This window comes from Leptopilina boulardi, unplaced genomic scaffold, assembly GCF_019393585.1.
Source record: "Leptopilina boulardi isolate dan_hultmark-lab unplaced genomic scaffold, ZJU_Lbou_2.1 LbouV2_273, whole genome shotgun sequence".
Classification (NCBI taxonomy): Eukaryota; Metazoa; Arthropoda; class Insecta; order Hymenoptera; family Figitidae; genus Leptopilina; species Leptopilina boulardi.
In genome coordinates, this window is record NW_026137833.1 from 1,545,401 (window position 1) to 1,558,937 (window position 13,537).

Here is a 13,537-nt window from a genome sequence, read left to right on the forward strand (position 1 = left end):
CAAACTTGCCGCAAGATTTAAATGTTCCACCTGGCGCAAGCTTGCGCTTAACGAAAGATTGCAGTGTATAAGGTTACCACGCAAGCTTGTATGACAGGTGGGACATTTGAAGGTTGCGCCAAGTTTGCCGTGCAAGGTTGGCAATATTGCGCGGCAAGTTTGACGCAAGGTTGCTGCAAGCTTACGTGCTATTTGCGCAACTACTTTGACCAAACGCAACTGCGCTTGCACCGCTATAATCCACTCATTGGTTATAGAATTAGCGCACTTATATATGAAATGCTTTAATGTAATAAAATGTTTAAAATACAGTAAAAAAAAATTATAAATGTGAAATTTATTGTTTCTAAATAATAAATTAATTAACGTTTTATAAAAAGTACTAAAAGTGATTTGCGCATGCGCAATAGTATTTATAACATCGTCTGCTGCGTTTTTAAACACGTTTTCCATCCCTCAAAAGTGAAACTTTTTATTTGCATACATATTATATAAAAGCAATTAAAGAAAAAATTAAAAATAATTAAAATAGCGAAATTAAAAAAAAAAAAATAATGTAAAAATAACAATTTTTTTTGTTGAATGTAACTTTTCTTTTGAAAATTTTGTTTAGTTTTAATACCGATTCGATTTTTGGAGAAATAGTTTGAAAAATTCTAATACTATAATATCAAAACGAATTTTGATGCTTCAGGCACAAACTGCTCTTCTAAGGAATTTTGCACTGAACTTATATAGGAGAATTTCCCGCGAGTCCCCCGGGGGGGTATAAAAGTTTCGCGTGTGCAAACGATGCAACCTGGCCTTTCATAGAGAGGGCACTCGTTTTACTTGTGAAGATTTCCAAAAGAGAGAAAGAGAGAGAGAGAGAGGAATTTTCTACTTGAATTGAAGTCAAATAGTTGCTTTTTTTTATTCGACTTATATATATAGTATACTAAAAAGTTTTCATCTCCTTTATTTTTTTTACGTCACACAATAAATGTAAAGTATTGATTACTATTATTGTTACGTATTGCAATTATTAGCTCACTGTTTTTATAGGTCATTGAACACACAATTCCATCTATATATATATACTTGGCTGAATTATTCATGTGCATAATAATTTTTATTACATAATAATATAATAACGGTATATATGTATATATATTGAATTATTGAATTACAAATATAGTCTTATATAATTGCAAAATCAATCATTTGTATATATATAATGAATTTAGAGGGGAAACGAATTTTTGAGGTTATGTCAAAAACAGCTGATGTTCGATATATCGAATCGATTAACGTATATCTGATTGGTTGCTTCCTACAGAGTAGACCAGGAATGGCCATAGGAGAAATATAGCCCCCTTTTTTCAATTTCAGAAAATAATTACCAAAACCCTTTTAAAATTTTTAAAATAATGGGAAATTATTTTCTATTTTGTAGAAAAAAAAACCTTTTTTATTATTAAAACCAATATTTTGTGTTATCGAGGTTTTTATTTAATTTTAGAAAAATTCGTGAAAAAAAATATATGGCTTCAACGAAAGTGCGGATGTTATTCTACTGTTAGTCTATCGTGTATGTATGTATATATATATATATATATATATATATATATATATATATACATATATATATAGTTACTCAGTGCCCTCTGTGACTTAGCAAACATGTATAAATATGGAACTCGTCCCGCATTGGCAATCCTACAATTTTCATGCACTTTTCTTGTTTAGCTTGCATCCCTGATGCGCGGGTAGACACAATAAATATTTGCAGAGCCTACTTTTGCAGTTCGAAATATTTTCTTCCCAGAAATACTACTTCTATTTCTCATTTCTTGAACGATGATAATAATAAAGAATCGCGTGTCCCAAATAATGTATAACCAAGAATTGAGTGAACTTGTCAATTTTTTTTCTCCACTTTTTTCTTTTTTACTTTCATAATCTCAAAATGAAAATAAAAACATTGGGAAATTTTTATAAATATCGATTTAGGAAAAATTTCTTAATTGTAATTTTTACCTTATTTAAAAAAAAAATATTTCGATTAAAATATAATTAAAATATTTTCCCAATTGAAAAAAGAAAATTATTTTTTTAAAAAACTTGTTATTTTTTTCTGAATTTGATTGAATTTGATTAAAAGTTTAAATAATAATAATAATATCATCTGCTACCAATTGATCATACATCAGCATATTGAACTTCACTGCCAGGTGTTGTTGGTATAGAATTTTATTTTCATCAGAAACAGCTGCTAACCCGTGCGTTACCAATTTCACAAACTTTGTGAGTCATCAAAAAAATAAGTAACTCGATGATCTTTAACGGATGAATAAATATAATATAATAAAACTCTATTGTTACAAATGATTATTCGAATTTCTAAAAATTCAAACTTTTAGACATATTAGATCTTTTGATAATTTAAATATTTGAAAAAATTCGATTTTCTGCTAATTTGAATTTCTAAAACTTTGAACTTTGAGAAATTTGATCTTTTGGTAATTCGAAACTTTTGAAAATTTAATTTTCTAATAATTTAAATTTCTAAAAATTTGAACTTTTAGAAATTTGATTTTCTGATTATTCGAATTCGCGAATTCCTAAAAATTCGAACTTTTATAGAAATTCAATCTTTTTATAATTTGAACGTTTAAAAATTTAATTTTCTGATAATTCGAATTTCGAAAAATTCGAACTTTTAGAAATTAGATCTTTTGATAATTCGAACTTTTAATGATTCAAATTTCTGAAAATTTGATCTTTTGGTAATTCGGACTTTTGAGAATTCGAACTTTTGGATGTTCGAAACTAAAAAATTCCAGACAAAAATAAATTTTTTTATTTTATTTATCTTTTTAATAAATTTTGCAAAGAAAAAAAATTAAACATATATTTGTGAATAATCAATGAGAGTCAATTTAAGTTTCACTATATATATATTGAAGTTTTTATGAAGTTTGTTTACAACTATCGTGCTTTGAAAGGTAAATTTATATGTGAAGTTTAAAAAGACTATTCAACGAGTCAATCAAGAATCTATCAGCTGTCCTCTTGAATCCATTTAAAAACGTCAACAAAACCGAAAAAGTCGACTTAATCATCAAGTTTGCCGCTCTCTTTCTATATATATATATATATATATATAGGTATATACCTGTTGTGCAAACACACCTCTCCTTCTCATCCATCCGCAAAGTAAATTTACCTAGCCTAAATCGATTGAATGCCTAATGTCGCCCCATAATTTCCAACTTCAACACATTTGCTAAGTTTATTCTTGACCAGAATTTTATTTTTTTCTATTTTTCACCCTCTTTTTGGGACCAAATAATACACATAGAAATTTTGAAGACTAAATAGATTTTTAAAATCAAGTAAAAAATTTTTTACTGAAAAGAGGCAGGACGTTGTTTGTATAGAAAAAAAACCTGTTTTTTGGATTTCCTGTATACAAATTTTTTCCCATTCTATATAAGTATTTTTTATTTTATTAAAAAAAATTTTTTTTTTTTTAATAATAATTCCAACTCTTAAGTGTATTCATTTTTTTTTTTTTATTCTAAATAATGAAAAAGTGTATATAGAGGGAAAAAGTTTAAGTACTTTGAAAAGTATTTTCATTAAAAAATAGAGACCAACATTCTGCGTTAGATAAAAAGTTGGAATGAGTCAACGGCAAAAAAAAAAAAAAAAGAAAAATTGCTAATGAACGAAACAAACTTCTCTTCATTATATTTTCTTTTGTTTCACGCTTATTATTTACACTTGGCATACGTGTATAATTCTTGTTGCAAATATAGTTTTTTGTTGATTTAAGAAAATATATTTTACACAAGAATTCATTATATATACGTTTTTGAAAATTGTTTTCAAAGAGGTTTCATTTATAAAAATAAATTTAAATAATATTCTATAATATATTTTTAGATGCCATTTTGTAACGTGGAAAAAATTAATTAAATCCAACAAAGATAATCTATAAAAATTAAAATCTTATAAATTTTAATCCGATGGATGAAATTTATTTCTATTTTTCTACTAAAAAAAAAAAATTAGTAAACACAAAGTTTGTTAATTTTTTTGTTTTAATTAAATTTTGACAGTATTTTTTCTAAATTTTCAGTCATTGTCAAATGTTACATATGAAATTTTTAATCAATTCTTAATTATATAGTGAAGGTAGCTCTTACTGATTAATCTAAGTTTGACTCGGACAAACTTCACTGATGAAACAACAGTGAAATTGATTACTGAATATGACATGACATTAGTTCATACAACATTCACTCATCATCAGAGAGAGGAGAGAGAGAGAGCGTTCATTGAATAATGGTTAATTTTCCGACCACCAATATTGAAAGTATTAGTTAGCAATAATTAGAGTATAAAAAAAAATAAAAACTAACAATTTAATAAGGGACAACAATAGTTTTTAAAAAATCGATTTTTTTGAAAAATTTACTTCAAAATTTTAAGAAAAGTGTCCCTCTTTTTGCGTTTATCAACATTATTAAATGTCGTAAAAAATTTTAGAACCACTTTTACAATTTTAAAAATAAAGTTGTAAACGGTTAAAATTTTGAAGAAGAAATTTTTTTAAAAGTTATCACAGAAACGTCCTTAGGAGGCAGTTAAGAAAAAATGAATATCCTACTGATATCCAGAAAACATTCTAGATATTCAAGGGATATTCTAGATAGACAGAATGATATCCTGGATATTCTGAAGATATCCTAAATATCTAAAATGATATTCCAAATCTAAAACATCTCTAGTATTTCCCTCTCTAGATATGTTAAAGATAATCTTTCCAATTTTCGTAAAAATTTTACCTTTCACTAGTATCCGGATATTCACAATATCCTACGAACGTACGTCTTAAGTACATTTTTTTCTTCCAGGGAAATAGGGACATTACTAGGATTTCCGTAAGACATCCTAGAAATATCCTAATTTTCTCATGGATATTCTATTGATCCGGAAGTACTTGGAAGTAAGGATATTCCAGGGATGTTTACGGATACCCTACAAATGGAAATGATATCCAAAAGCTCTAAAAATAAGGATATTCATAAAAGATAATCCTGTTGACATCTTAGGGATATCCGTATAATCTCTGGGAAATAAAGATTTTCATGAGATATTCCAGGAATATTTGCGGATACTCTACAGACATTATAAGGACATCCAAAAGCTCTAAAAAATAATGATTTTCATAAGAGATAATCCTATTAACATCCTAGGGATATCCGGAAGCTTTTGAAAATTTGGATATCCACAGGATATTCCAGAGATATTCGTGGATATCTTTCAGACCTCGTAGAGATATCTGGAAGTCCTTGGAAATTAGAATATCCATAGGATATTCCAGAGATGTTCGTGGATATCCTACGGAGCTTTTAGGGCGATATTTTAATTTTTGAAAGCCCCGGATGTCCCTGAATTATCCGTATGATATCTTGAAATATCTTTCAGAAAGATTTAATTCTATTTCTCACATCAACGGATATTTTAGGATATCCTATTGACCTCCCAGGGATATCATTTGGTCTGGGAGAAAAAGGATATCCTTACGATATCAGCGGACGTCCTGTGGAAATCCTAAGGTTATCCAAATTGCTACTCTTATAGGAATAGTAATATTTTTTTTTCTCATTTGTCTTGGCATTTTTGATAGATTATTTTTAATTCTCACGCATCTGGATATGATATCCGAAAGTCGAATATGTAATTTTATTTCCCTTTTCTCTTGTTTCCACCTTCACTGTTCGATTTTCAAGAAAGTGAAAATGTAATTATGAATTTCGGAAGTGAAAGTTGAATAGTGGATGTAAAAATGGAATGGTGAAAGTGTAAGTGAAATGATTAAAGTGGATGTGGAATTAAAAGTGGAACGTTGGAAGTTAAAAAGAGATGGTAAAAGAGGAAGGGTGAAAGTGAAAATAAAAATTAGGTGAAAGTGGAATGATAAAAGTGGAAGTGGAGTGGGGAAAATGGAAATAAAATAGTGAAAGTGGAAGTGGAATGGTGAAAATGTAAGTGAAATGATTAAAGTGGATGTGGAATTAAAAGTAGAACGCTGGAAGTTAAAAAGAGATGGTAAAAGAGGAAGGGTAAATGTGAAAATAAAAATTAGGTGAAAGTGGAATGATAAAAGTGGAAGTGGAGTGGGGAAAATGGAAATAAAATAGTGAAAGTGGAAGTGGAATGGTGAAAGTGTAAGTGAAATGATTAAAGTGGATGTGGAATTAAAAGTGAAACGCTGGAAGTTAAAAAGAGATGGTAAAAGAGGAAGGGTGAAAGTGAAAATAAAAATTAGGTGAAAGTGGAATGATAAAAGTGGGAGTGGAATGGGGAAAATGGAAATAAAATAGTGAAAGTGGAAGTGGAATGGTGAAAGTGGAAATGTAATTACATAATCGACCTCCCGGATGTCACAAGACTATATCATTTGGTCCGGGAAAATTAGGATATTTCTGGGATGTCCTACGGAAATCCTAGTGATTCCCAGTTAGGAAACTACCAAAAAAAATTTCAAACATTACCAATTCGCAAATCTTTGACAAAAAAAGAAGAAGAAAATCCCAAACTATTCTAAACAATAGTACAATATACTGTAATATGAAGCTAAAATGAAGCCCACCCTTCAAGGTGGGCGCCAACCTTGAAAATTCTTGAAAATATGGTGAAAATAAAAAAAAAACTCATGCAGTCGTGTGCCGAAAAATATATATCTTTCCCCCCCATCGTCGCCGTTTGGGAGACAGGTCCCTATATATATCCCAAGGGCTAAAGCATCGTTAAAAAAAGCTGGCACAGGCGGTCAAAAACGGTCGGTGGTCCCTGCGGGCTTCTGCATTTTGCCCCGAAGAAGAAAGAACCACCTGCCGTGGGGGACCGGTGGGGGCACCTCACCGTCGCTTCACTCCGTTCTCTCCTCTTCCCTTTCCCCCCCATACCCTTCTCTTCTCTCTCTCTCCCCCATTTCGTCGAACCAACACTCGAGTTCCCCCCACTCATTTGAACTCATCCCCCCTCTTTTCCACTTCTTCCCTCTCCAGTACCGAGTATACCAAGAACATCGTGCGGCGGGTTGCATGCTGCACACGAGTGAAAAAATAGGGTGGGTAGTGGAGAGTCAAGGTATAGTGAAGGGGAGGGGGGTTTGCGCTGGTACCGCGCGTCTCTACATTCAGTTGCCGCGCGACTGTTGAGAAGTGCGCACACAAATTTCCCCTTAGAAAAAAAAAATTAAAGATTGTTTATACAATCTTTAAAAAAAAAAAAAAATAACAACCAGATTTTTAATTTCTACCCTGGAAAAAAAAATCGTGGCTTAATTTCCCTCCCCCACCTATCAAAAAAAGGATATTTTACATGGATAATTAGACTTCTTCATTGTATCATCTCAATTGGGATTTTAAAAAAACCAGTGGATCAACTAAAGTGTGATATTGAACCCAATATAGTGATGATTTGCAAATGTGATTTTTCATTATTAAATGATTGGGAAGTGAGGGGAAATTTATTTTAAAGTGAAGGGAAAAAGTTGGAAATAAAAGTTTGTTTTTTTTTATAGTGAAGCTAATGTGCAATCGACAATATTGAGGCGCGACAGGTGTTGAAAGGTGAAGCAATGATCACCAATCGCAGGTGAAATTTAAGGAACCGTTGAAGAAAAAAAAGAAATTGGAATAAAAATTGGTGTTTTTGAGATTTAGTGTTTGGTTTTTTTTTGTTTGTTTTTGGCAAAAGTTTTTTTGTGTGAATGTGTGTTAAAAATTCCATTATGGATTCAGGAGGATTTAAGATTCCGAGTTCACTGCGGATTATCTTCAGTGTTTTACTCTTTTATTTCGGTGAGTATCCCCACCCCGTCGGTGTTGGTTTTCTTTTTTTAAGTTGTTAGATAATTTTGAAATCACACAAGTAATTTAGTGAAATTCTACTAGTGATGATGATCCATAAATCTTGTGAAAAACCGTTAAAATCAACAATAGGGTACGGTTTACACATGCGGGAGAAGGGAATTTCAGAGAGAGCGAGAGAGAGAGAGTTACCATCAAATTGCATCCCAATTTGTCTCGGTTTCCCAAAACTTTCGTTGTCAGGATGAAAGGGATTAGAGGACGAAAATAGGGGACTTGGAATTTGGATCCTTCTAGTGAATTATTGACGCTAATTTCGGATGAATTTCCAACTTTCCTAAAGATTGATTGATGATTGGAATTCATGGAATTAAAAAAAGTGGATATTTGTTTTCAAATCCATCGTTTAATAATTTCTCTATCATTTCTCTTCCAATGAGCTTTTACAAAACCATTTTTTTTGGGGGGGGGGGGAAAGGGAGAGGACGATTCAAATTAATCTCGCAAAAGTGGATTATTACTGGAATTGCGGAAATTTTTCACTTCCGTTTCACAAGTCCTCTGTGTGTATATGTTGTGAATGTAGCAATCAAACAGTATTGTGTGATGTAGTTTGTATATATATATATATATATACAAAAGTGAATATGCTTTGTAACAAGATAAGCAAAATGGCACTAAATTTCCTCCACTAATGAGTAAATCTTCATATAGGGCTAATTAAAACTGGCGTTGTTGACACATACAAGATTCTTTATCACATTGTCGTTGGAAAACAGTTGGGAGATTTTTTTACTCCTCCTTCTGTCGTCGTTGCAACGGAAAATTTGATATTTTTATTTCGTGATGGTACTTGGAGGGTTTACATACATCCGGATAAGTGACAGCTGCTAGATTCTCTTGAAAAAGGAAACGGATTTTCTTTTTGCACACCTTTCACACTCGAAGATTTATTTTAATTTTTCTTTTTCTGATGGTGTTATTTTTTGTTTTCTCTTTTTCAAAATCAGAAATTTTTCTTAGTGTTTTTTCTGGTATTAGGATTTTTTCTTCTCAAAATTGGAAATAGTGTTGTTCGAAGTTTCTAGAAGAATTTACAGATTGATAAACAAAAATTATTTGAAATTTAGTGGTAATTTTGAAGAATACCGCAACGTTGGAAATTATTGGAGAGAATTCTAAAATTTCTTCTACTGTTGCACAATTAATGAACGTAGAAAAATTATGTCTGTTGATGATACAATCCGTAGTGAATTTATCACTCAAAGAAATACCAGATCCGAATATACAAACGTTTTTGTTCGATTGTGTAAATCAAAATCAGTTGCATTTTTTTGCTTCTGATTTACTAGACGAACAAAATCATTTGGATTTTAAGAGATTTTCTGTTTAAGTAAATTTTTCCGAATTTGGAAGTACTTTTGGGATTTAAAATTGCAGTTTTCAGAATTAGAATTTTCAGTGCAACAAAATTTGAGCAGAAAGGAAAGACATTAATAGAAATTATTTATCCTTCTCATAAACTAATAAGAGATAATGTGGGGAAAAAAATAGGAGATAGCGGCATTTTACATGGCGCCTATTAAAATATCTTTCTTGGTAAATAGAAATTGCATTTGTAATTAAATATATATATATGGAAATTACAACACATTTTAACTTGGTGATAAATTTTACGTAACATTACAGTATTTACTTAAATGTTCATACAGCTGGAAAAATCAAATCGTCTGAGCTATCTCCATGATTTAAACGAGGCCTCAATTCAAATAATTACTGTCTTCAAGTCACTCATCAAAACATTTAAGAAAAAAAAAATCTTGGACGCTCGCTCGTTTATTATTGCTCAATCAACTACCATGAGCTCGCAATTCGCTTGTGTAGTGCAATAACCTCTTTGAAGTCTCTCTCTCTCTCTTCTATTTTAAATCAGTTAAAACTTTTTAAGTCTCTCTGTTATTTTTTAAAAGAATTTATATCGGATTTTGTTTTTATTTTTAAATTCTCTGATCTGATTTCTACTTTTATGGATACAATTTTTTTTCAACAAAACGTTTCTTCCTTATTTTTACATTCTTCTTCCTCCACTTCTTCTTTTTCTACAAAAGAAAGTAAGAAACAAAATGTTTCTTCCTTATTTTTAAATTCTTCTTCATCTTTTTATTTAGAAAATTAATTTAGTTTCAAAGAACATTTTATTGATTCAAAAAAACTTTGTTTGAATGAAAAAAATTTGTGCAAATAAAAAAAAAATTCTAACATTGATATAGGGTCAAAGAAACATTTATTTGAATTAAAAAAAAATTCTTTGAAACTAAGATAATTTTTTTTTTGAATCAAAAATAATTTGTTTGAAACAAATAAATTTTCTTTGAATCAAAGAAAAATTGTTCAATGAAATTGATTTCTTTGAATCAAAAAGAAATCTTTTTTCTGGGTGTATAATATAGCACAGTATTCAACCGAATAATCATTTTGTCGTTCTAAATTGAAAATATACGATAATGTCAATATAAATATTATTTTTTTTTAATTGTCAAAAATTCTTAATATCTTTCATTTTTTCTGTCAAAATAATCACTTGCAAAAATAGCCCAGTATTTAACCGAATAACATTTTTTTTCTGCTAAATATGTAAAAAATACTAATATTGGCACTATGTGCCAAGTTTCTTTCTTATTTTTACATTCTTCTTCCTCCACCTCTTCCTTTTCTTCAAAAGAAATGTTTCTTCCTTATTTTTAAATTCTTCTTCTGCTTTTTATTTGGAAAATTGTTTTCAGTTTCGATTTAAAAATATTTTCTCCTCCACCTTCAATATATTGCGAATTCGTTTTCACATTGTAAATTATTCACATTGTGAATATACATATATAAGACAGGGAAATTGTAATTTTTCAGTGACAGAAATTGGAAAATACCATTTTTCATACATGAGATTAGTAATTTTTTTTTCTTTTTTTTGGCGGGAAATTAGATGCCGTCAAATGCATGAATTTATGTAAACTGAAGTTGTATGTATGTATGTATATATATATATATATATATATATATATATATGTATTTATCGCAGATGCAATAGAGTAACCGTGAAAAATTTGAAACGACTTAGAATTCACGCAAGGTCGCATTTGGAATAGCAAAAAGCTCGCCTCCTTTCTCCGGAAGAGATTCAAACGCGATTTCACAGTATTCCAGAGAGAGAGAGAGAGAGAGAGAGAGAGAGAGAGAGAGAGAGAGAGAGAGAGCGCATTTATCCGATCGAACTGAAACTTAAACCGAATGTCAATCCAAATGTGGAACGACGACGTTATATTTATTTCCCTATTTCTAGTATTTAAAAGCGCAAAAATTTATTTAAAGAAAAATATATTGCAATCAACATGATATTGAATGACACGCAATTTTATTATATAACAAAAAGAGATGAAATGTCAATAATTTTTCAAAAAAAAAAAAAAAAAAAAAAAAAAAGGAAAAGAGCAAAAGTTTTTGAAAGAGATTCCTATATAGATTTGTTTTGCGAATTCAGAGGGTACTGTGGTGTGTTTCAAGAGTGGTAATTTTGTTATTCTAAACGAATTGAGTTAATTCAGAAAATTCGTTTTGGTGAAATTCTGTTTGCTGAAACTCTTCCAATTTTTTCAAATCACTCGTGCTTCAAAAAAAAAAAAAAAGAAAAAAAATGTGTTGATTACTTTTTTCACATCTAAGCACATTTCTATTTCGAATTATTCGATTCTATATATCTGAAATTTGACTTTTGATTTTAGTTTTAGTTAGTTAATTTCAGTTTATTTTCTTTTAAAATAAAATTAGTACTAATTATTACTTTATTCATACCAATTTTAGAAGTAGACGATTATTTGTCTGTCTGTCTGTTCCCATAATAAAAAGCTAAAATTATTTTAAAAATGCGTTATTCGAAAATTTTTGACTTTTTTAAAACAACAATATCTTAATTATAACGCATTGAATAATATATTATACTTGAAGTCAATATATATATAGCACAGTATTCAACCGAATAATCTTTTTTGCTGATAATATGTAAAAAAAAATATCTTGATAAATATCGATATTAAAAAACAGTCAAAAATAGATTAATCGATGCGTATTTAAATATATTCTATAATCCCATCATGATAGTTTGAAAATAACATAAAAATTGAGGAAAAACGTATTCATTGATTTATTTGACTTTTAATAAAAAATTATATTACCAAGTTATTGACGTTTCAAAAATATTTGGGAGTAAAAATTTTCAGGAAAAATTGAAAAGGTTAACATGTACATCTTCTACTTATTTACTATAATTTAATGAGCAAAAATGATAAAAAGAGAGCAGTAAATAGTATAAACTAATGGGTTTTTTCCTAGTTCACTCAGTGGTCACTAGTTTGAATTGGCGCTATCTCCCAGACCACTGATACACTCACGTGACTTCTGTGTACTCGTCGCTGAGTTTCTTGTCATTTTCATTTAAAAACGTGACTTTATAAATTTATTTATTTTTTCAAAAAAACAATTTAACCCAAAATTAGGCTTCTTTTTTAGAGAACAGCGATTTTACATTTGATTATTATTTTCTATCATTCTTGAAAATTTGAGCCCAAAATTTAGGGGAAAAATTTTTAGCAAAATTTTGGTTTTTGCATAATTAGATTTTTTTTCAAAGTACCAAAAAAAATTATTTTTTATATCTTCAAAATTAAAAAAAAACTTTTAATAAGAAAAATCAACATGACAAATGATGTTTAAATACACAGAAAAAACTTGGACTCATTTTTGTTGCAACTCATTTTCTTTTGGGTATCGAAATGAGTATGGGACAAACTTCATGTTATTCAAAATGATATTGGCTGGAATTTCAGATTTCTAAGTTGGCATCATAAGCAGAGTAATTTTGTATTTCAATTATTGTTTCTAATATTTCAACAACACCAGAAAGATTATTTTGACCAGTACGAATATTTAGAAGTTTTTAAATAAAAATTATTTATTATTATTTACGTAGATAATAATTAATTTCATAAGTTTTTAAATTTACCGCTATTATTTAAGTTGGCAGTACCGTTCCTGTTGTCAAAACACATGTTTTCATTTTTCTAACCTAAAAACATATTTCCTTTATTATTTTATTACGCGATTACAAGCAATTTTTAATCAAATATATTAAGTCTAGCGTGTTATTTACTTCTTTGTAATTATTATATTTCATGTTTTTGTGCAAAATTATTCGTTATTTCACAATATTTTTCGATTTTTCTTTTTCTCAAAATGAAACTTGCCTGTTTCATTTTGATACTTTTACCTTAGAACTCGAAATGAGACAACCAGTTTCATTTTTGTTGCGAATCAAATTGAGTATAGAATCTATACTCAATTTGAATTCAGGTTTTTTCTGTGTATTCTATAATTGCAGTTAATATTGAAAGCGGAAAAGTTTTATTGCGAATTTATATTTGTAAAGTACATGCATTATATGATTCGTATATTTATAATGTTAAAATGGTTAAATGAGTAAGAGTGGCGCATATTATCTCATAATTCATTTTCACAATGCTTTTTAACGGCTAAATGCTTACGATAATGATGGCTACTTAATTTCTCTTTCTAATTCCACGCAGGAGAACAATAAACGAGAGCGCGTATAATTGGTGCGA

The 13,537-nt window shown here is 29.3% G+C and overlaps 1 protein-coding gene across 3 annotated transcripts in view; it reads left to right on the top strand.

Moving 5' to 3' along the window:
- The window catches only part of LOC127281570 (hemicentin-1), a 384,522-nt gene that overhangs the window by 344,897 nt on the left and 26,088 nt on the right, over positions 1–13,537 (top strand). Inside the window, exon 1 of one of the 3 annotated variants that reach the window (XM_051305326.1) lies at positions 7,120–7,862. The exons of 1 other annotated variant lie outside the window; for it this stretch is intronic. In XM_051305326.1, the coding sequence (XP_051161283.1) occupies positions 7,772–7,862 (91 nt within the window). In that variant the 5' untranslated portion in view covers positions 7,120–7,771. Of the gene's footprint in view, positions 1–7,119; positions 7,863–13,537 lie in introns of those variants that run through there. One more of the 3 variants, XM_051305327.1, reaches the window with a different exon arrangement.